General features: G+C 41.4%; 1 protein-coding gene across 1 annotated transcript in view; it reads right to left on the bottom strand.

Moving 5' to 3' along the window:
* Window positions 1-206: 206 nt before the first annotated feature.
* The window catches only part of rngtt (RNA guanylyltransferase and 5'-phosphatase), a 69,418-nt gene continuing 43,216 nt past the window's right edge, over window positions 207-26,408 (bottom strand). The window contains exons 12-16 of the mRNA XM_076084769.1: window positions 24,850-24,918; window positions 14,185-14,285; window positions 9,045-9,111; window positions 3,306-3,429; window positions 207-1,821 (exon numbers count right to left, since the gene is read on the bottom strand). Coding sequence (XP_075940884.1) covers window positions 1,655-1,821; window positions 3,306-3,429; window positions 9,045-9,111; window positions 14,185-14,285; window positions 24,850-24,918 — 528 coding nt within the window. The 3' untranslated portion in view covers window positions 207-1,654. The remainder of the gene's footprint in view (window positions 1,822-3,305; window positions 3,430-9,044; window positions 9,112-14,184; window positions 14,286-24,849; window positions 24,919-26,408) is intronic.

Genomic DNA, 26,408 nt, shown 5'->3' with positions numbered 1-26,408 from the left:
CACACACACACACACACACACACACACACACACACACACACACACACACACACACACACACACGTGTGTTTCACTCCACTGTCTTACATTTACTCCGTAACTTCTGATCTAAATTCTCCACGCTGCATGAGTAACTGCTGCCTCCACCCTAATCCTAAAATAAGCACAGAAACACGGATTTCAAACAAACTTCCACAACACACTGGTTCTGAAATGCACACTTTTTTTTTTTTTTTTTTTAGTCAGACAGAAATATAAATATCCCTCAATGTTGAATCATTTCTGTAGCATCATCCACCTAAGAAGAGAGATTGTCCCTCATTAAAAAAAAAAACACATACATAAATAATAAATAAAACGTGACATTATTTCCCTGTGATTACACAGGCTAAACCAAACCAAAGCATGTCAATAAACCAGTCGGCATGTGAGATCTGCCGAGCAAATCATTTCTACAAACACTACAGCGGGCGATAAACAGTGCAGATGGGCGACACTCCTAGCAACAGGCAGCAGGGTAAGAAAAATAAATTGAATTGTTCCCTGGCAACAAGGTTTTCCTATGATATAAAAATGAAGGAGCGATGAGGAGCGTGCTTAAAAATCTGATCGGGAAATCATCTTCATTCACAGGGGTCAGAGGTCTACAAGACGGCCTTCCTACATTGCAGCTCCTGTAGCGTAGCTCAGGACCGGGTCCTGTAGCCTTGTTAAAGACGGGGGGGGGGGGGGGGGGGGGGGGGGGGGGATCACCTTCCTACGTGGCCAGCTGTCTCGCTACATCCATGAAAAGCAGTGAAAGGTTCAATCAGTGCTTAAATAAAACTTCCACACCAGATCTCAACCCAAATTTACACCAAATTACACACTTTTTTCGATAGCGCTCTCCATCACTATCTTCAAAACAACAATTGACTCAAAGAACACTAAAAGTATTCACCTTATAAAGAAACTTTATGTTGGGTTAATGTGTATTTGTCACCCATCTGTAGCTTGATTTCACAGCATCTAATCCTTTGTAGTTAGTTTGTTGAGACTATGTAATCATCTATCCGCCCACCCGCGTGGCCTTTAAAACAAAAAGTCCACACAGATGGGCTTCCATCGGACACAATCTTATGAAACACAGAGCTGCTTAGATATGAAAACAGTTGGAAACCCCCGACTTAGCATTACGGGCTGAACATTTTTCTGTTAATTGAAGTCAAAACACATGCAGCTTTGTCTTAATGAGATCCTCTGATGCTGCAAACTATCATTTGAAGGATTGTTTCCCCGATTTCAATGCATTCAAACAGCAGACAGGGTGTTAATGATGTTTACTCTTCCTTCAATACAAATAACAATGTCCCTGTAGATAAACAGCTCGGACTTTAAAAATAAATAAATAAACTAAGCGTCATGTTTTTCATTTTAATAAGAACACCAGCAATTAAAGCTACAAACAAGTCTACAAGGTAAATTAATGACGTTGAGGCAGTCAACCAAAGGTTTCTGAAGTCCTTGCATGTACAGGCCGAGAAAGCAAATGTGCTGAGGGTAAGAAAGCCTTGACATGTCTGTTTTCTGTTGGGGGGGGGGGGGGGGGTCAACGTGGCTGGTGATGTAGATGCACACTGTGACTGTAGAGCAGTCCGGAAAGCCCAGCGGTGGGCTACGGGACGGCCCGGTTGGGTCTCTTTGGAGGAGGAGGGGGCATTAGCTCAGCGTCTGGGTCTGGCGGGTGTTTCCGGTTCTGTGCTTGGACTCCTTGAGAACAGCGGTCCACGTACTCCAAGAGGATTTCCTTCGTGACGGGCTCCTGGATGCTTTTACACACAGCTGGGGAGAAAAAAAACACGGGAGGAAGTCAGGAAGTTATTACAGAGACGGTAACAAGTCGTGCTAATGTCGGCTGACCGATCTGCCGCACTGATCACTGTAAGCTATTATGTGATATTCTAGAATGTTCAGTTTGACAGGCATAGCAGCCTTAACCGAGGTAACGGTGGATCATTCGTGACCGAGCCATGACTTCAACAAGTGTTGTACACGAGTGTGTAGTTGTTTCAGTGTTCTTATCAGCTTGAGGAGGAATTCAATACTATCCGTCTGGATTTTTAGATAAACGGTGCTTTTTGCCATCCGGGCTCCAAACTGCCTGCCTGAGGATCTAAAGCTCAATAATTCAGAACAATCTTTTCCATCTTCTTTTATCACTTCAGTTCATTCTTTAAATGTATTTTCTCTTGCTTGCGTTTTCATTGCTTCAACTTGTACTTCTATGTGCCACCTTGAACAGCACTGTAAAGTCAGCATTTAGATAAGTGCTGTACACAATGAGGTTTATTACTGGGGTGAACCATAATCGTTGGATTCTTTCTCAGACTTGTTCTCTCTTTGTTTTTCCTCCATCTGTGTTTTAAGAAGCTGTTATAGCTGTGCTGCGTCATTTTCATGTGAAGGAACATTTGGGGAAAAAAAGGTCAGAACTATTCACTCTGATTTTCTTTTTTTGAACTGTGAAACTAAATTACTTTTACACTCGGAGCCAAATCTGACATTCTGAAGCGTAGCCACAAAGTAGTCAGGTTAGCAAACAGCTGCTTATTTACTCAGATAGCAGACAGAATTCATTTGAAGTTGTGTTTCGAGCTACCTGACAAATGAAAGTCCAATATTCACTCTCGTTTTAGCTCTATTTTGATCTCCACCAGCTCCTGAGAGAAACATCACACTCTTTAGCTGCTAAATGCTCAACTATGTTCACCAATGGGTTGTAACGGTAGAAGATTTTCTCAGAAAACATCACTGTTTCATGCTATCACACTATTAAAAATGATTATCACTATAATCAATTACAATAACCCTTAAAGAAATGAGAACATAATTATGAAAAACAGATTTACAAACTAGATAAAAAATAGCATGTAACCATACTACTGTATGTTGTATGACTGAAGCATGTTAGTTTTCATGTTAGCAGCACTTAAGCATGTTCAATTAACTACTAAAGGAAAAATAACATTAATAACAAATAACAGCCAAACTGCTCCTGTCTGTACCTTTAACGCGCACACACACACACACACACACACACACACTTGAGCTTATTTCATTACCGTAGATAAGCGATATCTAATATCGTATAATACCGGTTTACCGTTACAACCCGAGTTCACCATCTTTGTCTGTCTGCTGTTTTAAAAACAGCACAACCTCGTATAGATATGAAATGATGTCTACAGGAGCGTTTACTGCAGGCCGACCGGTTGTTATTCCCTCTTGAGATGTTCACCGTCGGTCAGAGGAGGACACGGTCTTACCCATTGCTGTCGCGTAGGCGTTTGGGAAGCTCTTGTCCACCCGTTGCCTCATGAACACCCAGGTGTTATTGGCGAAGGTGCACTCGATGATCTTGTTGTCGTACTGCTTCAGCTCCTTAGTGGCCTGTGACGACAAAGATGAACAGGACAAAAGACGGTTTGTACTTCACAACACAGAGTGAAAGAGACACCAGTGTCATTTTATTGTCTTCTTGCTGCCACCATTGCCGGTGACAAAGATAAACCCTCTAATGTATTTCAAGAGACACTTTCAGAGACGCGCTGCTGCATCGATGAATGCCAGCAGCTCACAATGATTGGCACAAGTAACTGCTGTTTTGTTCCTATTATTATCTTCACCTTTGCCGTTACCAGTGGAGACTTTCAGTAGCCGTTAAGAGGGAGAGTAAAGCTTCAGGCAGCGTTGGACGACAACATTTAGATGCACACACAAGGACTGCGGTGTTAAAAATTAAGTTAGGAAAAAGTACATTTTCAGCTCATGATGAATTATGTTGATCCAGGCAGCAGTAGCATTCGCCTGCAGCAAAAACATTTGCCGGTTTCACCTCTCTTAATAGGGAGAGGGACAAAAGAATCTGGTATTATTTAAATTGGCAATAAACAAATTGCATTCTGGAGGCTACAAATGGAAGTGAGCAGTCACCGTTTTGAAACCCATTACCCTTTAAGGAATCAAAAATGATGTCATGTGCTGACTAAACTGAGCAATATTAGGACCACAGCTCAGTCATTTTAATGAACGACTCGTTTAGTACATAAAATGTCAGACAATAATAAGTACAGTTAGACCAACATCTCAAAACCCGAAGACATTCAATTCACAGAGATATAAAACAGTGAAAAGCAGCAATTCTCTGTTAATCGCTTTTATAGTAAGCAAGTTACTATTGGATATTGGATGTCAAATAACCTAAATGACTGTTTTAGAATTCTTACATGAATACAGACAGATAGTCACACAGTGTGTCTGTAGCGCTGTGATGAAGCCCTCAACAAAGCAGTGCAACAGTTGCTGCTCCTCCTCCTGAGCTACACGGGATCACTGACCTATTGCATCACATTCTGCTTGGAAAACAAAATCAACTCCTCGCACTGAGCACACTGAGCTGAAGTATATGAAAATGGCACCCGACGCTGAAGATCAAGCGTGAGTCAAAGAAGACATTTGAGCAGCTGTTGTTTATTTGTCGAGGGACCGAGTCTCACTGAAAGGATTCTCAAGACTTGGAGAATGCAAAAATCCCAAAGAGACGCCAGGAAGCGGAACGTGCAGCTGCAATAATCAAATGCAACGGTTGACAGAAACAATATGGTTTGTATCAGTGCTCATTGAGTCTGCTGAAAGGTTGTGTGGAGACTCGAGACACAAAGAGGCTGACCTCCAGGGTTCAGTGTCACACGGTGACCATCACTGCCAGGAAAGCACCAGTGTTTGGCAAGACGCTCAACTACTAAGTAAGAGCTTGTGTGATCCTGGAGTGTGGGGCATCTGGGCCCACAGTGGGGGGTGCGAAATCACACAGGAAGCAGAGAAAATGTGTGAGTTAGAAAGACAGAGATGCTCGTTATTGGATTTCAGAAAACAACCTTGAATCATAACTCACGAGAATGCCTAATTAGTCATTGTCTCAAAATTCTGATTTATGTCCACAACATTTCCTCTGATGTCAGTTTGAAGACAAACAGCACATTAATGAGACTAACTGTAAATCAAACAGTTCTGTGTTTGGAGAAGAACAGACGATCTAAAGGGAGCGACAGACTCGCAAAGCTTTCCTGAAGCTCGACACAGCAAGCTGCCAGAGAACTGAGAAGGGCAGGACGCTCTGCTGCAGACTGGGATCTCTTCCTGCTGGTGAACGGTGACATGTTGGCTGCCATTTTTTCCATCGCCACTCGGTGTTTAATCTGTCCAAATCGGTCTCATTATGGCAGCACACGTGTGCTAATATTCTGCACTTAATCACTTTTTTTCTGAGCGTTAGTTAAGAAGACCCACACCACAGTACAGAGCTGGATCCAGGCGGTGATTAGCTTAGCTTAGCATGAAGATAAGAAGAAGGGGGAAAGAGCTTGCCTGGCATTCTCCAGAAATAAAAAAGGCCAATAAATGTCTCTAATGCTCACTAATGTTTGTTTAATTTGTCCACCAACATAAATGTAAAAAACACAATTCATGGTATGCAGGCGAGACACACATTATCGTTACAAAATTCACTCCCTGACTGATTATTTGTATACTTTTATTATTGTTATTTCCGGGGGAGAGAGTCCTTACTATAATCTATGCTAAGCTAAGCTAAGCCTCCGTGGTCTAAAGATCCATTGTTAGCGTACATGAGGGTGGTATTGATCTTCTCACCTAAGTCTCAGAGAGAAAGCAAGTAAGCGTATATCTTTAAACGCCGAGCTATTTCCTTTAGGCACAAGCTTATGTACTTAAAACCGTTAAGTCACTTCCAGGAATCAACATATTAATTATAAATGCTGTTCCACCACATTAACTATCAGTACGAAGTCAGGGACAGCAGGTTTTCATCTCTGGGAAACACATTAGTTCTGTATCATGAAGTAAAGCAGAAACTGGCAGAGAAAGCAAACAATTACAACTAGAACTGGAAGTATATGATCTTTTACTAGTCAGTGCACAACACACACACAGTTAACCTGCCTTTTCATCAAACACTGGGATCTGTGGGGACAGCTGTACCGGTACATTGTGCTACCGTTTATTACAGGACTTTTCTTGAGATATAGCGGCGTGGATGAGAAAAGATTTCAAGTTTGTAATTTCCTTGCATAGCTGCTTTGTTTTGCCCCACATTGCTCTCCGACTGACCGGGCCGTTGTTTCATTCGAGACTTAATCAGAACCGGCCCGCAGGTCTGCGACACGGCAGCACTCGGGTCCATTTTAATAAGGAGAAACCGGATGAAAGAATATATAAGTGGCGAGAGGATATAAGATGCAAAAGTAGGAACGTGAACGAACACTCTGCTCAGAGGGGACAACCCAGCTGATATATACGGTATTGAACTAATGTTCAATCTTTAATATACTTGCAAACAGAACACATTAGACATCTTCTGTCCTTTAATATCACCTCACATGTTCTATCAGCAACAATGTAATGGGTATCTGGAGAATATATATAAAAACCAATAATTGTCCCACACATTTAGATCGACTGTCACATCCGATCTGAGGACAAACGAGTGGAAAGCAGGTGCACACCGTCAGGTTTGGCAGTCAAAGACGACAAGAAATACTAAGAGATTTGTGTGTTTAGTTTGTTTTGTTGCTCAGCATGATGGAGGGTTTTCTATGCAAACCACTTTTAATTACTTTGACAGTATTCACGGTTCTAAATCCCACATTTGACGTAATTTACAAAAAGCTGTGGGCAACAAAAACCTAAAAAATAAACACACTTTAATTTCGGTTCAACGGGAAGTGTTACTGTTGATTAAACATAAAGAATACTAGTGCTCACTCTCCCTTGATGCGTATAGAATCTAAAAATGACAGTACTCAGCAGGTGAAGCGCACACAGCTTCACTGAAGGGGCTGCTGGTCTTTGACAGAGAGCTGCTCTTATCTCCGTCTCTGGCGTCTAAATCTGTCAGGCACCATTCAACTAATTTATGATTAACGAGCTGCAGTCTCAGCAGGCCACGTATAGTTCTGCACAGAGAGCCAACTCCATGAAGTGGTGAAACTTAACCTACATGGAGAATCAATAGCCATTACTTCTACCAGGCTTCAGCAAAATCCACCTCTTCTAGAAGCCAGAAATGTAAATAACGATACCGAGGAGAACCGAAGAGTAGGCTTTAGTGGTGGATCTCAATTTGGGTTTCTACTTTTGTAGCTTCAACCATCGGCTCTAATGATATGATGACATTTTATATCACCGAGATCTGGAAAGGGGAGGACATGGCTAATAATAGGTACAATGAGGCAACAAGCACGAGTGATCGGACACGGGCCTGAAGCTGTGATGGTTTTGCTACCATTGGACCGTTTTCAGTCTTGATGCTAAGCTAAGCTAATCAGCTGCAGGTTGCAGCAACGTAATCACTGGACAGACAAGCGTGACCAGGGAAAGTGCAGGAGGTCAAATATGTAAGTCATGACCGTTTAAACCAACAGAAGGAGTGAAAGAATACAACTTTTAACACACCATAGTCATTGTAAAGACTATACCTAACTTAACTGATCTATGAAATGTATATGCAGCGGTGGAATGGGCTTCAGTTACAACATTACTAACAGTGATAAACAAGCAAACGAAGGCTTCTTTTCCCATTAAAAAAGGTACAATAAATAGAAATGTAGTCTGTGAAGCGTGCATCGACACATGAACAGCTGTATCTATATATATTTATTTTAGTTATTCTCTGTAGGTACAAACAGGAGAATATTGAGCAAATTAAACAGGTTTTCATGAAGATTACGACATTTTTTCGAACTACAGAAAAAGTTGGTTTGATTTCTTTTGAATGAGCCGTAAAATGGACGTGCCCCCAAAAAAACATCTAAATCGACACATCGACATTAGTAAGATGCCCCCGAGCAAGGCAATGAATTTTGAAAACTACTTTGTGGTGGTGCACCGCAGGCTGCAAACAAACACACCACAAATCGCTGTGTCCTGTTACTATTACCATTTCTCAGCAAATTCACACAGACGGTAAAAACACATTTCACAACAAAACTGGCAACATGAAAGCGGACAGAAGATGACCCCGGGGCTGCAGCTCTGTCTGCCTGAGAGGAGCTGAGGGAGAATAGAGCCTCTACCTCGTTTAGTTATAGCCCGGGGCTGATACATGGGAATCTGGAACAAAAGGTACCAGAGGGGAAAAAGCATGACTGACTATTAAAAGGCCTACACATACACATACGAGTCATTTAGTCAAATATATGCAACAGTCACCATGTCGAGTACAGCTGATGAATGCCTCTCTACAGCAGAGCAAATTTTCTTTATCAATAATCTGCTTTGATTATTTTAATGTTTTACCGATTAATAATTTAGTCTATGAAATGTTGAAATTACTAGAGCTCCCCAGGTAACTAGTGCTGTGTGGAAAGGGCTTAAGAATGATGATATTCGATGTTTGTTGAAAACCTTTTCATCAATCAGTTGTTTACACTGTGAAGTGTAAATCATTTGTAAACAAACACGTACCTACTGATGTACACAGAAAGAAAGGTATACAGTAGCTAGCTTAGCATCATTTCAAAAGCAATTACCAATTCACCAGAGGCTGATAAAAAGATAAAATAGAGAGACAGCATGGTGACCATGTCGTTGAACTGCACATGTAGATTATCCTAAATGTATCAAGACAACAGAGAACTATGGAAGTGTTAGGTTTGACATCAAATCAAACCACCAGCAGATCAGAAAACAGGAAATCTTTTTACTTGAACTTATAAAAGGTTTGTATAAAACAGGCGAATTAAATAATAAAGAATTGTCCCTAAATAAAAGAACAGCAATGAAACTGGTACCATTCCTCATGTCACAAAGCAACACCAAATAAAAAACCTAATGCATTCCCTTCATGCTTGGCAGTGCGAACTCCTATAAATACTATCACTTCAAAAATCTTGTGCCATTCTAAAGGGGAGCTGGAAGAGGACAGGGGGGCTTTGGGTTCTTGCCACAGTGATGAATCCAACAAAGCAACACATATATTTTCTCACCTTCATCTTTGCAAAGGGCATGTCATAGCTGCCGACGTAGAGCAAGCCGACAGTCTGTGGGAGCAGCCTAAAGAGACAAAAAAGATCATGGTTAACACCCTCAACACAGAGAGTATCCGAGTGGTTGACGACGGCGCAAAGAAATCACTACGCCGCTTCCTTTTTCCAGCTAGTAACAGAACGGCAGAGACGTGAGATTACACCTCTCGGAGCCCGTCTGTCTCTCTGCACAGCTTCATGTTCCTAAACTTACAGCGTGATTACGTTTATATAGATTGAACAGAAGGTCATTATACAGTCCTGCATCTCTCAGCACGGTTAATTCAGACTATATTGTTTATATGTACAGTGATCTTGTGTGTGTGCGCATCTCTCAGTACCCTGATCATGTGTCAGTACAGTATTTATGTCTCATCCCAGAGATCACGCCCCAACAGATGTCTGAATCACACACCGCTCCTTACCTCCCTCCATCAAAATCACCCCCCATGGGCCCGTTGTTATTTCCAGACACTGTGTCTTCCGTTACGGACTGCGTCTACGAGCACTGGTTTTATATCGGTTCACCACTTTCTTTGGACAGAAATAAAAGGGGGGCAATTGAGCTAAACGGACAGCGAAACAACCGTGCGGCAACGCAGTCTGGTGCACTTTATTCAGAGATTTCAATTGGAGCTGTAATCGGAGACCATCTCCCCATCCACCCCAGCCCCCCTCCTGTGTAATGATAGCTAGCACAAGCAGGAAGGAGGCAGCAGTGAACGTTAAGAGAGCTAAATTGCCATGCAGTGATGGACACCGTCGCATGCCAAGACCTCGCAAGACCAAGTCCATTCCCGTCATTTGTTCTATTAATACCTCTGACTAACGTGTTGTTTGTCAAATACCGCTTTCCTAAACTTGCCGTATTGATCATGGCACGGTTTGTCTAAAGCGACACTAAGATATCAATGAGATTCAACCAGGAAACAGATGAGAGCATATACTCGAGCGTCTCAGAAGAACAGACTCTTTAGTTGTCGTTTACCAGCTGTTTCACGATGCTAAGTTTCTGCTCCCCTCACAAGCTAAATGTTTGAGGTCCTGGAAGTCCTGCTGTCTTAAATTACACTGGAACTACATTTTCTTTAAGTAAGGGTCGGATGAATTATGTTAAAAATTAAAGACCGACAACAACACACAACACCGATGAAAGTAAGACTCCAGGACCAGACGGGGGTTTTCATTAAACAATCAAGATGCTGTTAAATGTCACGGTAGTGCAATCAGACTTGTAGTACCGAACAGCTGGAACAATAGGTCAAATGATTTATAAAGCATGAAAGCAAAAAAAAACAACAACTTGGAAAATGTGCCCGAGGTGCTGTGTCTCAAGTGACAACGTATCAAAACAGCTTTTGAGAGCTTTCTTTTCTGCACTCTGTTTACTTCTCTATGTGTAAAGATGAGGTGGGTGGTATTCTATATCTTTGTCGGTGTCAACGAATCCAACGAAAAGACTTAAACTATCCATTAATTGATCCTACTAACCCGATAAAGCCTATTCCTGTACGACAAAGACCTCCAAGTTTGTCAAGTTAAAGCGTCACAGCATTCCACTGAGGGGCGTGTTCCTTCATTACCATGAACATGGGCACTGCAGTTAATTCTGATTCAATCCCAAATAGTACACACTTTATTTCTCAGTAGTCCACTTGATTAATTAATTAGTTCTGAAAATAGTCGCCAACAAATGCACTGATTTCTCCTTTGTGATTTAAGTTAGCTAAAAACCACGGAGCCCAGGCTGCTTTAGGACCTTATTTTATAAATACAAAGTATACAAAGTACACGATATATTCGTCTTCAGGGGGGCTGAATGCCTCAGACAGGGTCAGGAAGTGGGAGAGCATAGAGGTACGTAAATGGGTTTCTGCCTCAGAGTTTCATATTTCTGTTGGGGGAATCAATATGTCGAGCTCCTTAAAACGGATCATAAAGTGGATCATTTTAAACTCAAGTTGAAACACCATTTAAAGAAGATCCAGTCACACGGTCCTGAATGATCTGGAGCTCGTCATTGAGTTTTAATGTGCAACCCCTGGTTTGTATATTTTGTTGTTGAGTTTAGTGTTTCTGTATTAAGACCCATTTAGAAGTAAGAGTTTTAAACTAACTCAGGCTATAGATGCTGTGGTATGCGTCATTACTCCATGCTATATATCTGGATGGACTAATGCCTCGTTGTTTTTGGTCTTTTAATTGATTTGTGGACGATAACAAAAAAAATCAAATATTGCCAACATTATCCTTAAAATATGCTGACTAATGCCTAGTTCACACTCCACGACTTTTTGTAAGTCCCAGATCAGAAGCAAATTGGTGATTTGGTGTCGACTCGGTGCTCGGCGCTTGAGCAATACGTGTGAACTGTTCAAAGACGTAAACCGAGACGCTCGGCGATGCATCGCAGACGCATTTCGGATATCCAGCACGATACATATCTGGACCTGTCGTGGAGCTACAGCCAATGAGAGCGCAGGACACGGGTTGAGGGGAAAAGCTGTGGGAGGGGTCGTCTGTCACGATAGGAACTTTATTGCATGTGTTGCATTTGCAACACGGACCAAAGCTTTTGTGGTGTGAACGGTTCAGCGATGTGACGACTTTGAGGGTCTTGTAGTGTTTAGAGTAGCCCTTATGACAACGCTGCAAATTATTATCAATAATGATTGATAAATACTGGGAACACATGCCCCAAAAAGATGTAACAATTCTGTTCGACAGTGGATAATTAAATTCCACAAAATGTGCATGCTGGAGATCAGTCAACACACTCCCTGTGATGACGCGCAAATTGGAGGCAACCGGGTCATTGCGGCGCCAACTCCACAAATCTTTGTGTCCACACAGAGAAATCCATTCACGGTTCAGAGTCCAAAGAAAGGCTCCGTGTTTGTTCTGCAGCATACTTTACATTTGTCCTGAGGACTGAGGAGCTGCAAGCACGAGCTATTTGGACGTGTCAGATCCACTTGCTCTGAATTACACTATACTTGCAGTGAGTGTCTCTCTCACCCAAATCCTTTTCTGCAACTTCTAACAATGGTCGGATTGGTTGTCTCTTACAACTGATCCTGCAGAAATAATGCATCTAAAGATCTGACATTCTGACACCATGCAGAGTCTCTATAATGGTTTGAATTTTAGAATTCTCACGGCAATACAGTCGAGAATAACGGCACTGATCATATGTCGTTAACTTCACTTTGACGCTATTACATCATCAGTCAGAGTTGAAAGTACCTGACTGGGTTCCTTTTCACAAAAATATGGATCGGGATGCTGTAATGACACTTGAGTCCACAGAGTAGACAGACCGGTAACATGAAGCCTGGACTCGGGCCTCTAGAGAGCCAATCCAAGCCAATCAAAAGGTACCATTCTCCTTCTCCGGGTCCTTCAAAAACACTAACGAATGATGATGTAACCCCCAGTCAAGCTATCTATACAATACTAAAGACTGTTCAGTTCCACACTTGGGAGGGGCACTGGCAGGCTTTCTGGGATTGCTTCATCTTTCCATTTTGTTATTTTCCAACTCTCCACTCTTCCTGCCGCTCAGTAATCACTGTCTGCCTCTTTGCCTGCTTTCAGAGAAGGTAATAAAACTTGCAAGGCTGTATATGCCTCCGTGGTACACACAAAGACGTGCTGAAGGACTGATGAATAAACAGTTGTTACCTCCGATATATCTGTCCATCTCTCTCCCTCAGACAGTAACTAAGGAGAGATATGAAAACCTACACCGAGGCTGAGTGAGGTCTGCTGATTGCTCCCTCTGCCAGCAAAATTCATCTTTCGGGGGAAATATCAGAACGTTCTCCAATGGCAACAATGATCGTCTGTGTTCTCCCACTCACAGGGAGGAGTTAAGAGGCTGACTAGCTGGCTGGCTGTGCCCTGCTGTGATCCTCTCAGTCTGTTGTTGGTGAATGGTGGCAGGCTCACGGCTACAAAGCTGGGACAGTCGCTAAGGTCACCTGGCTCTCAGACGAAAGAGGCAGCGTGACAAGAAAGCTCAGTGGCACTCAGACAATACTCGGACTCATCGGAGGAACAAAGCACACAGAGCAAAGAGATATGCATTGTACTGACGGAAAAATAACAAGAATAAGAGTCTACAAGACGTACTTGATGCTCTGAGAGATTGCATTTAGGCACAATGTGCTGCTTTGAGATAAAAGCTAATGTCAGCATGCAAACGTGCTCAGAATTACAACGCTCGTATGCGGATGTTTAGAAAGTACCACGTCCGCCATTGTAAATTAACGTGTTAGCAGGGAACAAATAAAAAATTTGACCAGATGCTTAGTGATCACTAAAGTTATTACGATACATCCTAAGTGGAATGTGAATATCTGTACCATATCTCATGGCAATCCATCCATAGTTTAGTATTTGTCAAATATCTTTAACGCCCACCACATGGTGCCACTAAAAGAAAAGTCAAGGGATGACCAAAGGTATTAGGATGCATCCTCTGGGCACCATGAACATTTCTACCAAAAGTCACAAAAATGTCAACCTGCTTGGTGTCAAAAGATCAATACATCCAATACAAACTACCAATGTTACAGCTAGCTTCTATTTGATACGACTGTGTACCAAAGGCTGTAATGATCTCCAGAAATCGGTCGTTGTTTCTAGTTACAGAATTGTTTTTCGGCAGAGCTCTAATGTTTAACAGGATAAGGGCTGGGACGAGCACCAGTGGATCTGAATAATTTATGTTGCAGAGGATGATAAACATAGAAAATGAGAAAAAAAGGGAAAGGCAGTGAGGTTTTCTTCTTTGCACATATAGCAAAAATACAACATTTCTGGGGCTGGAGACAAAAGCTCATGTAGGCGATGACGGTGAAAGGAATGAACGTTTGCACACCGTAGCACCGTAACTGTAACGGGAATTGATCCCCAAGGCAAAGAGGAAAAAAAATAAAGATTAAAGCATTGCCGTTGACACAGACACACAAAGAAACGGTACTTGTGTGTGTGTGTTTGTGTGTGTGTGTGTGAGAAGGGCTCCAGTGTGTCACAAAAAACGATAGGTGCTATTAGACTCATCAGGCAGTGTGTTTCCCTGGCAACAGTGACTTACCCTTCTCCTCCGACTTTGGTGATCTTCAGGCGAAAGTCCACAGAGTTGAGATTGGGCGGCTTCCACTTGAGGATCTCGTCACACCTCCCGGCCTTGTATCTCTGCAAGTACAAACCCAATCCCCCCCAAAAAAATGAATAAATATGGAAGATTTGTTGCGGATGAATACGTATTAAAGCTGCTTTCATGGAACGGGTGTGACCCTGTGGTTTCACGAGTAGAAGTCAACCCATAATGACTTAATTACTGTGAAGAAATGTGTGAGTAGTTAAGCCAAAGTCACAGTTAATGAGCTGAAACTAATTAGGCTCCATTATGATACACTTCTTGTACCTCACTATCTAGAGCAGCAAGACGTGGAACTGAATTGATCTCTGGTCAATATTTAGCCTCTTGGTATTAAAAACAAGTACTTCACATATTACATGAAAATGAATAGAAGTAGAAAAGAGCACAAGAATAGATGTGTAAATACATTATAGGCTGACAAATGTTGATTCAACGTGATGGCATTACTCACATCACTACTGCGTTTCAACACACCACACATAACCGAACAACATGCTTTGATTATCTCTGCTCGGCTGACATTTGAGGAGGACATGAAACGAGTGCGGTGGAACATGAGGAATGTAAAGGCATGACGGGTGGAGGCGGGAACAGATGACCAGACTCCGTCACTGTCAGGTTGCCCGGTAACAGAAGTCTACTCCAGGGAAATGTGTGGAAAACGGACAGGATTCCTCTGGAGAACCTGTGTTGTCACGGCACAGGAACAAATAAGGGCTTCCGGGCTTCACCCACGAATGATTAGTGATGGACTGTAACCAAGTGGACTCACTTAAATCAAGGTACTTGTACTTTACTACGGTATTCACACTTTACGCAATTTTATCCTTATTAGAGGCAAATATTGCACATTACTCAACTGCATTTATTTGGCTGCTTCGGGTACTTTACAGATTCCGGTACAACGCAAACAACACATCTCCACATTTGATGAGTCTGAATTTTAATGTCTGCGATAAACTGAAGTACGAGGGGTCGCTTTATGGACTGAGAACACTTGGATCAGCTGGAAAATGCACAAAGCTGAATACTTTTTTACTGCGCTCATGAAATGTCTTTAAGAGATAAACGGTTCTCACAGGACAGCAAAACTGCAAACATATGATCTTACAGAATGTGACGCATTGCTGAAGACTAAACAACCCAACGGTATATAAAAAGTGATAAAATGATCACAACCTGAGACAACTACAGCAGTAAAATGCAACATACATTAAAATCTTGTAGTTTCACTAATGGTTTTCAATCATTTCAGGGTCAAGCCCAGAAACCCTAGAAATTACACTCATGTTGTACAATGATACAGCCAGCAAATTACTACTTAATAGGATGTTGTACGAGCGTTTATACCTGCTCCAAATGATCCTCCTCAAATGGAGCAAAACGCCATTAGAGCTTTCCTCCAGGCTGCGTCACACTGCCTCCCCAAAATGTTTCTTTTGAACATCTTTGTAGTCTCAACACAATGATGCACAAAAATGGGGATAATGGCGCTTACGTGTGGACAGTCTCTCCTCGAAGGAATTCGTGGTGGTGCACTCCGTTGAGCACACAAGAAGAGACGGAAGTACAATAGTTGTGTGAACACCAATAAAAGAAAGCCTGAGACAAAAGTTCCAACTCTGCCTTAACTTTCACCATCCGGCCAATCTGTTGCGTTAAGTGGATGCTACCAACAGTTTGTCGGTTTCTGGAGGTTACAAAAACTGTCGCTTGGAAAAAGGGGTTTCAGAGGCTGTTAGATGATCCAATAAGAGCTTTATTTAAAACATAATGAGGTCTTGTGACTGTGTTGCTGGGAATTGTTGACGGGTATGAAGCATATTTGACTGTCAGGCTGGAGACCAGAGTTTAGGTTTCACCGTTTTCTGACAATTTATTTAAGACCCGTTTTCCTCCTTTTAATAAAAGCAAACTATTAATAACACATCGACATTATTGTTGACTACAAAAAAGGGATGATGTGACTTCAGTTAAACTTTAGCATAACGGGCGTCATTATGAAAATAAAACCAAAGTCAAAGTCGTGAAATGATACTTTGATAACCTGGTTAAATCGAGGGCAGACTGACTTTGTCGACTTGGGTGTAAAGTGAAGGGAACGCGAGATGTGTGGGGTCCTTTCTGCTTTGTCCGCGGTGGAGCTCTCCGTGTGGGAGGCGGCCTTCATGTGCCTTTGAAACCGGCACACTCCAAAAAGGCTATTCACCGCAGTTAAGCTAGAGAGCAGGAAAAGAGTGCACGTCTCTTTTGAAGAACCTGAACAGAGCACATCTTTTCCACTGGAAACGTGGGTGTAGAAAGGAACATTCTTCAATGTCGTTAGTTATGCTCTGCTGCACAGGCATCAAAATAACCTCTCGTGAAATGACTTATCCCCTCTTATGTAGCACTAATGGCAAATTAAACGTATACAGGCGAGTGGTGATTAAGTCCTCCACAGCTGACAATCAAATGACTTCATAAATGAGCAGAATAAAAGAGAAAGAAATATGGTATCAACTTCTGAAGAGCTAAACACTAGCTTCCATGGCTATCTTGTCTGTGTTAGAACAATAACAGCACATGTAGGAAATTAATATCCACTGTCCTGATGATCTGTTGAGGCTTGATAAACTGCGTGTGCCACATTTTCAACCCCAGTGAAATTTGCTTTGTCCAAGCGAGCAGAACCAAAGCAATTCCCCAAAGAAAACCCAATCAGACTGCCGTGTCAATAAATAACCTACCTTTAAAAGCATTCTCAAATGGAAAGGTGCTGCCGGTTGCACTCGTGCTTTCATTGCTATTGTTAGCCTCGTCAATAAGTGACTGCACATACAAAAGAAGAGCTTTATTATTGAAGTGCAAAACAAGACCTTCAAACCCGGTCTGCATCCAAGAACACATCTCCCCATCTGTCAAAATGATTTTCATGTAATGATGTTCCATTGCATGTAAATTGCCGGCTGTTTCAAGTGAGAAGTTCAGAGGCAGCAACCTTCAGACCGAGGGAAACAAAAACTGAGGGAGATGCAAAGTGTGAAAGCAAAAGTGTGGCTGCTACTTAAAAAAAAGAAGAAGAGTAGAGCACAAATGCCACAACAATTTAGTGTAATTACGATATAGCAAATGAATCACTTGAACCGTCTTTGGAAAAATGCAAGAAAAACATCTTTCTGGAGAAGTCAACAGCCAACCACGTGAGTGAAAGGTCGAACAAAACGTACAGCCCGAAGATGAACTCAACCGTGATTTAAAATGTTAGACCTTTGTTGTCGTTACTTATACTTGTATTCACAAACTATACTCTACAGTCTACATGTAATACATTACAGTATGGAACTATGTAAATACACCAGCTCCTGTCTTTTCAAAGTTAATTAAAAGTTGATTTAAAAGGTGCCTTGTGCCGTTTACAATAGAAAGGTATGTTTACATTCAGTGTTTCTCACCAAAAGCAAACTGTGTATTTCTTGAGGTTTTAACTGGCGTGTTGAAAGCATTTCCTTCCTCATAGAACATTTGCAAAACTGATTTTTTAATATTTGACATCCTACATTGTTCACATCAGTGTTTACTAGCTGGAGGTCTTCTTCACTTTAGTTCCTCATTTAATTCCAAATTATTACATTTACCCCTCCTAGTTTCTCACCATGCGGATCATTTTGTTTTTTTGTGATACGTTTGTGACAATCGCTACTTAAACTTCTATTGAAGCCCTCTAATATGTGGTTGAATGGAATTTTGTTGTCGTGCAGCTTGACCATTGATCAATTATATTTTCGCAGGTTGTGTGTTCTATTTATTTTAAGTGTCCCCTAGGATAAGGAATCTACAGACCACACTGTCAACACTTTGTATTGGGATAATGTCTTGTGTAGAAAGCTGTTCAAGCGAAAAAAAACTGTTAAATACGCGAGTAAAAAAAATATATTTTCATAAAAAGGGTTGACGGATCCTTTAATAAATATGAATAAGTATGTAATTTAGAGAATGTTTAAGGATTTACTGATGGTCGGTTACTCTTCTCTGTTCTCTTCTAGTAGCTCATATTTGATGCTCCTTCACTTATGTTTCCTGGACTCCATCTTCTTATCTCTTGTTCAAAAATTGTGAATACAACAAAGTCGCATAAATTGTGCCAGCTTTCAAAAATACCAGCATGACGTGACTGCAGGCATCATCAGCTGTACTGCTGTGCAAGCACTGCTCGGCTGACTTTGCAGTTCCACTTCAACGAAACGTTTTTTTGGTGACAAAGATAAAAATGTAAAGTAGTCCACGAAACTGCCACCTAAGACTTTATAACTTCCACAAGCGACTGCATTTTCAAAGTGGTCCGAAATGGCAAGAAAACGAAAAGACAGAAAGTACACACGCTTGTCCGGGCATGAAGCGAACATTAAAGCTCCTCATGACACCTGGAGCTCACGAGTGAAAAGACAGCCAGTGGTTCATCAAAACAACATATATTACTCGTATAAGGTACTGGCAGCTTATCAGACAGCAGCTTTAGAGATGCTATTGCGATGAGACTTCAATCGACATCAGTTAGACTCTGTAAATTTGTGATCGGTAGGACCAAACCGCAGCCATTCCTTGATGTCAATATAGGAAAATAAATATGGAGGGGGGGGGGGGGGAGGGAGATGAACTACTAGTCCAGCAAAAGCGACAATGTGACAAGCTATTGAGCTGTAGCTCAGAGATTTGTTACCCCTTTGAAGTCAAAAAACAGCCAGGTTGTATTTGATTTAGTACAATCCATATTTCCAGACTCTATCCTTTTAATTTTGCCATAAAGGAAAACACTGAACCAGAATACTAAAATGTGGAACCACTACTCTTTTACAGTAGTGTATGTCCTCCAAGTAGAAAAATAAATGGTCAAATTTCTCATTTTTGCTCCTGATTTTCCACTGGCAAATTATACCGTACTGTAACTGAAGTTGCCATGAATACATTTTGCTTTGGGGTTTCTAAGATAAGATTGCCTTTATGTGGATATAAACATTGTACCTCCCTCTCACCACTGATTTGACTTGCGTAAAAAATAAATCAACTATTGCACGCACGCATCTTAAGAGCGGTTTTAGCTTTGAATGAATTCCTTGGCAATGATATGAGATTAACAACAAACCAAAGCAATATCTGCATCACGATTATTTACAAATACTGGAGTGTTGTGGTGCGACGGCAGTAAGCATCCACAATAAACAAAAGCTTAATACATATTTGAAGGGTAATTTGATTGAAGAGAAGTCCTTTTATTAGTCGAGTCTCATTTTAATAACAGCGTTTTGCTCTGAGGCAGACTTATTGTTCAAGTGTGCTGCAGATTACAGACAAAGGTCCAATAAATCTGCTCCCCAGAGAAAAGCTCCTTCTGTTACAGCTCAGACACACGGGCCCATGTCTTGAGGCAACATTGACACTGTATGTATGCGTCTTTGTGTTTTTTTGGGGTTTTGGTGTGAATGTTAAATAAAATGGTGCAGTGACGTTAAAGATTTGTCTTGGAATAAACAAGGTTGAGGAAGTCAAAAGCTTTACTGGGTCCAAAATTGATGTGAACCACGCTCTCTGTACTGACTTGGATTTTTAAAGTGATGCTGAAATGATTTCAGTTTTTTTTAAATTGTATTCTTTGTACAGAGATCACCATCTGGGGTGCTCTCCCATAAGCAATTCTGCCATCTGTGCCAATGGTTCCATTATAAATTCTAAATCTTTCCCCGAACAAAAGAAAACATATTCCAAGGACACCGTGTGTTGGGTGAGATAACACACCCAGTGACCGCGGGCCGCCACGGTGGCGACCTTTGTGCTAATATTAATGGACGTTCACAGCAGCAAGATCCTGCTGAGATTAACCCGGAGACAATCCCATTTACAGAAGAAAAGATTAAGATTGCACCGGTTGATGTACAGAACGACAAAATCAATCACAACGTGAGGCAGTGTTAATGGCCCCATGCAAGCATTAATGGTTGGTAGTGGTGTTGGTGGTTAAAGAATTTAAGATCATCCCTCTGTTGCTGTAAACTGATGTGAATAGGCCTTTAATAAACGATGCTCGTAAACTTAAATCTTATCAAATATTCAGTTTTAGGCTGTAATTGACCAAAGATTATTGTGCCGAAGCAAACTGTATAGAGCCGGCATATTTTCACATCTTACTCTTTTTGAATTACGGATTTATTTCAAACCAGAGTAGCTGCTTGTTGTGAGCAGTGGAAAGACTAACCAAGACGTGTTTGGTGAGTTTAATTTTGTTTCTGTCCCGTTTGAATGAAGTGTTTTACGACGAGTTAACGCAATTTAGACTGTCTAGTAGTTTGGTGTAAGAGAAAAACTTGAATTCAGAAGGAATACAGGAGTATTATTCTTTTAAAAAGGTGTAAGAATACTTCCTTCATTGATGTTTTGTGAGTTTATTTTGCTTATTTGTCAGACGTAGTGAAATCAGCACTTTCGCGCAATGCATTCTGGTACATGTAGGCACAACCGAAATGGCTCCTCAGTCAGAGAGATCCGCTTTCTTCGTCAATACAGCACTCACCAGAAAATGAAGTTCTTCCGTGGACCACATTTACCATCAGTATTCATTCCACATCCACATAAAAGGTGGCAAATTCTTTAAAGCTATTTAGTCCGTGCAATTTTTCAAAACAACTTATTGACAAAAAGGGTGTTAAAAGCTAATGCCTAACACAGCCGGCTAAACTACTTATGAACCAGATGCTGTTGCAACCAGCCCCCCCCCCCCCTAGTCTCTCTGTTCTTTAATACTTAATGAACTTGGGTAAATTAAAACAATTAAACACGATTTCTCACTGAAGAGGGAAACGCATGGAACTGCTCCAAAGAAGAATCAGCTTGCACAACCTCAACATGTTCTCTCTCACTGCACAGTATCCGTCACAAATAATGGCTTATTTACATAGGTTGTCAAGGGAATCTCGAACAGTCACAGTGTCAATCAATAATCCAATGACACCAGCCAAAGGTCAAAAAAGCAAATGAAAAAAAAAAAAAAAAGGGCATTAATTCAGTAAACCACACAATGAGAACAAACATACCGACGATGCACGGCTCACTCACTTTATGCTGCAGACAAAACAGATAATAATGATGAATTTCTTTTTCAAATCTTTCCTCCAAAAAATAAAAATAATAAGTTTAACTGCCAAATAGCAGCAATGTACCTCACTGCCTTATCGGCCTCTAGCCAATGCTTCCCGTTAATATTTAATAGCCTCCTGGAAAAACTCTTCTCTAGTATTTCAATGCAGTTTACTATCGTGCTGTAAAAGTTGTTTTTTTTGTGTAGCTCATCACATCACACTCTCTCCTTCGATATTAAGTTAGGTTTCCTATTACTGACTGCGTGGCTGCACTAGCAGATTGCTGCGATCCATGTTCACTGTTTTCCATTACGACAGCATCAGGACACAATCTGAACACCGCAACATGGACGGCTCTTTCTTTATATTTGGGTTGAAAATGCAAACAAATAGTGTGAACAGGAAATGTCAAGGATGCAGTCTTTTGGCGAATTATTTGGCGATAGTGACGGCTATGACATCACCACAGACTATTTTAAAGTAGTCTTACAAAACAGCAAGTGCAGTCTGTCACCTTGTCATCACCAGGCTTGAGGTTGTTTAGGGTTAATGGCATTTAAATGAGTTCTGTATTTAAGTGCATAATGTCGTAATGACAGGCCCCCGTCACACTGCATCCACAAGCAGAGTCTGGTTATTGTTGGTTTACTACACGTATTCTGTTTGTTTGCGTTGTCTAAAGTGCCAAAACCCTCATAAACAGAATGTTGAATTGCTTAATGTAGATGCTAAAATGAAAAACATAAAGCCAGACAGTGTTGCATAATAACTTTTTTTTGTAATGTCACGTCAGATGGCCAACTATTTGCATTATCATTTAGCCACATTAGACTTGACAGCTTTCCAAACCAATTCCATTTGTTTGAGCGACTGTGCTGACGGGAACCAGCTGCTGACCTTCCAGAGTTTGGACAGATTTCCTTCTGTCAGATTCACGAAGCTGCTGAGAAGCATCTTAATGAACAGTGATTCGATCACAGATCTACAAATCAGACCGAGCGCAGACCGCTTTAATGGGACACATCTGGGTCTTTGACAGTCATTTCTAAAATGAGCTGTGTCTCATACACGGCCTTGCAGGGCCAATGAAAAGGACTCCCCTCTAATTCAAAGGCGAGAATTGTATTAAGAGGGGTGAAAAAACAAAAAAAGCACCTGCCAACAGAACGGACCTGTCCACGCAATCCGTTTTCTTATCGGCAGAACATTTGCACATTGTCCCCGGCTGATTCTATTCCTACCTGTTGAACAGCAATCATTTCAAAAGCACCTGCCGAAACAAATCACAAACCGTGGTTAAAAGTTAATTCCTAATCCATGACTCGGAGGGGGATGATGCTGTTGCAGCTTCCTCAGCCGGTGTGATAAATGCCAAAAGCATCTCTGCGCCCATAAGGCCACGGTGCTTCTCTTTCCTTTCTCCGGCCCTATTGTTCATAATCCCTCAAATTCGCTGAAGCTACAGAAGAAAATAAATCAAAGGCTGGCTGCATTAAGCCATGTGCTCTGTACCCAAAACCATTTTCTGGTTAGGATTGTGTTTGAATTGGATATTCAATCCAATCCACTAAAAATAATGTCAAAAGCATCTCTTGCATAATGTGCAGCTTAAAAAATAAAAAAAAAGGAGCCAATGATCAAAACCTATTCTAACATTATTGATTTCTCTTCTAGCAAACATACAGTACATGTTTTTCTCTACAGTTTTAGAAATGAGAGATCAACTGTGGAAACAAGAGAAAGAAACACAATTTGCATCCCCTCTTGTTTACGGGCCAAAAAAACAGCCAGTGGAAAGATTATATTATAAAAAAAAAAAAGAAGAGATATTCATGCCATATTGATCAGGACAGTGATGCAATAATTAAACAGCCTCGGAGAGACGTCTGCTGCTCGGAGATGCACATCATCTCTGCTCATGTTGCGGCGGAGAGAAAACGCAGCTGTGTCAACTTGTCTCCTCCAAGTCTGATTCTCACATCTCCTGAGAACTGTTGCTACCTGACGGCCGCAGTTACACACTAATTACTTCACAAATCACAGAGGAGAGAAAAAACTGAACATGTTCAATCCAATAAATATGGAGTCACTCTAAAATATTAATGTTAACAGATACATTTCTCAAGGCCAGTGATGCTAGACTTATGTATTTTATTATATCTGTCCCATCCAGAGACATGTTATCTTACCCTGTTTGGTTGACCCCATACATCTCACTATATGGATCCAAGGCATGGCGAACTAGGTTTTTACTGCTGTAATTCTGATATAAATCTACACAATCATGAGTTTTATACAGCTATGCTGAAAGAAAAAAGCCTCCATATTGTATTCCTTAAAGGGAAATCTTCATTATTACAAATTCACCTGCTCATTTCCTCCTATGGAAATTAGCTACATTAAAAAACATTGTATGCAATGTTGGGAATCATCATTGCTACTGGGAGAAAATAATAGGTAAGGAAGAAAATGTAAAAGGTATCCCCGCCACAGTTACATATGGCAGAACATCTCTACATTGCTAGCTGTGGATAAAAATGCATTTGGGGCTTAAAATCGCACTTTCAACCAAAAAATGCCAAATACCTGAATAAACATCTCTGATTGGGCTGTGGCCAAAGAAAAACAAAAATCGGCTTTCAGTGCACCATGGCAGCATATTGTTGTATTGTTGTTAAACTCTCGGTTGATTATATACCTTCGACTGATAGACGTTCAACATGTCTGGGGTAAATAAAAGAACAAACGAGAAGCAGGTGAGCACACACAGAATGTTGTTCATGTATTATCCATGGACGCGAGTGCTGCCCAGTTCTTTGTCATGCAAATCTGCTGGAGTCGATCAAGCCAAAAACATTTTGCTGCTGTTGTTGCCATTATGAAATTATGAAGGGTAGCCAAATCTGAATGGCTTGTTTAATCACACGTTTTATGATCGAGACGGCCCACAAACAACCGGCTTGGTTGTCTTATTTCTCAGTTTGTGGGTTGGTAAGCGCACACATACTATGTTCACTTTGATACTACTTTCTGCTCACATTGAGATTCCTACTTGTACTACGCCTGCGCTAATGTTATGAGCGACACAATATTTCATATATTACACCGTGGATTATTGGCTCGTGAGTCCATCACAGGAGAAGAGGAATGGTACGACAGTCACAGGTGATCTTCTGCTGTTCTAACAACCGAGTAAAGTAAAAAAGGCTGTTTCCGTTGTAACACTAACTACCATGCGTCTGTTTTACTGTGGAGCCTCTTACAGGGGGCACTGTGTTTATGTGAATTCATGTAGGAGTGAGGCTTCCTTTACCACAGAGGGCGATACGGATATAGAGAGTGACAAACGGCAGGTGGTCGTGACAAGCTCTCCGACTTTTATGTAGGAGCTCGGCGGAAGAAAACGCTTCGCCTGACAAGCAACCTGTGGCGACGGGGCTACCGCTTTGAAACATGACAGATCGTCATACATAAGAGGGAGGCTTACCCCACACGGCTGGAAGACAAGTCCGTCGACTTCGTGGCTGACCTGGGACGTGAAGCTGCCTTCCAGGAGCTGAAAAATAGAGAAAAGGAGGACACGGTTTCAGCCAAGCACAACAAAGAAAGGTAGCTGAAAGCTTCAGCTGGGAACACATGAAATGACATTGATTTATAAAGTCAACCGCAGCTATAGAGTCTGCCAACAATACATAACCCTTTATGAGTAGGCAAAGTTTCAACATAACTGGAAAGTTTATACTGCAGAGTTCTAAGTCTGATGCTTTGTTTGCATTCATCTCGCCCTGAAACGAAGCACTGATCTCTTTGACTGGTAAGGCGTGACGGAGAGATCAATATCTGAAACTTGACAGCCCAGGTTGAGGACCAGAATAGCAAAAAAAATAAATCATTAAGTTCCTGATGACTTGGAAAGAGTGGATTTCATCTCTTCCATTAACACCGACCACCAAGCACCACAGCTGTTGCGGAGGAAAGAAACCTCAGGCACCGCAGCAGACATGGGAGGCCCAGGAGACGTGGCAGAGCTACGATACAACAAAAGCACATTTTCTACTTCATGAAGCACATCAGCAGACATGGCAACTACCGCGAGGCACATTAGAGGCACTAAAATAAAGCGGAATATCCAATCTGCATATAGGAACAGATTAAGAGATCCCCCCCCAATTTAAAAGTTCTTTCCTTTTTGACTCCTCTTTCACACAACGCCTCTCTTCCCCCCCAAACTGAAGTACACACATTTAACATTCCAGCAACTACACTCAAGGCAAAATTGTTTGAGTTTTTGTCTTAAAAACTAAAATCTCCACCACAGATGTGGAAAAGAGAAGAACAGAGTAGAAGAGAATAGAGACCTTGTGATGCCACTGCAGTATTTATAGATGCCTGCTGCAAATATGTCACCATTAAAAGCCGAATGAGCTATTAGCAGTTCCAGGTTGCAGTGTACCACTGGATGTACAGACTTTTTTTTTTTTAAGAGTTAAAACTCCAACGAGGAGTGAACATTTTGTCAGCCGCTGTATCTTTGTCTCACATTTCTAACAGATCTTCAATGAAATATACAGAAATAAGGCTGAATATAAGAAATAGATAAGCTCGCATCAGTGTTGGGGTTAAATTCCAAACACAGAGTCAAAGCAGAGAAGCAAACTAGTACAATCTCAATAGTTATGTGCAGTCAAGTATGAATATGAAGACTTGCAGGCTTTTGTGTGCTTGGGCAAGGTCAGCTGAGTGCTCCATCTTTAGAGATATTTGAAAACACAAAGAACTGAAACACGAGACCTTCAAAATAACGTCTTAAAAGCGAACACAAGATATTTGAGATTAAACTGAAACGGCACCATCAATTCAACCACGTCGCCCTCACAAAAACAGAACTGTGCAAAAGGTTTTGTATGATGTCGTGCTATTCATGATGGATGAGCAATCTGAACAGAGTTTATTTCCATACTGCACTGGCATGAAGGGAGACCTGCTGCTGCTGCTTGGAAGGTAGGAAATCAATCTAAAACGGTATCGTATGCCTTGGAAAATGCT

Source organism: Anarhichas minor, unplaced genomic scaffold, assembly GCF_050575085.1.
Source record: "Anarhichas minor isolate MPS153535 unplaced genomic scaffold, ASM5057508v1 ptg000136l, whole genome shotgun sequence".
Classification (NCBI taxonomy): domain Eukaryota; kingdom Metazoa; phylum Chordata; class Actinopteri; order Perciformes; family Anarhichadidae; genus Anarhichas; species Anarhichas minor.
Note: the sequence above shows the minus strand (reverse complement) of the source record. Positions and strands in the feature narration are given on the sequence as shown.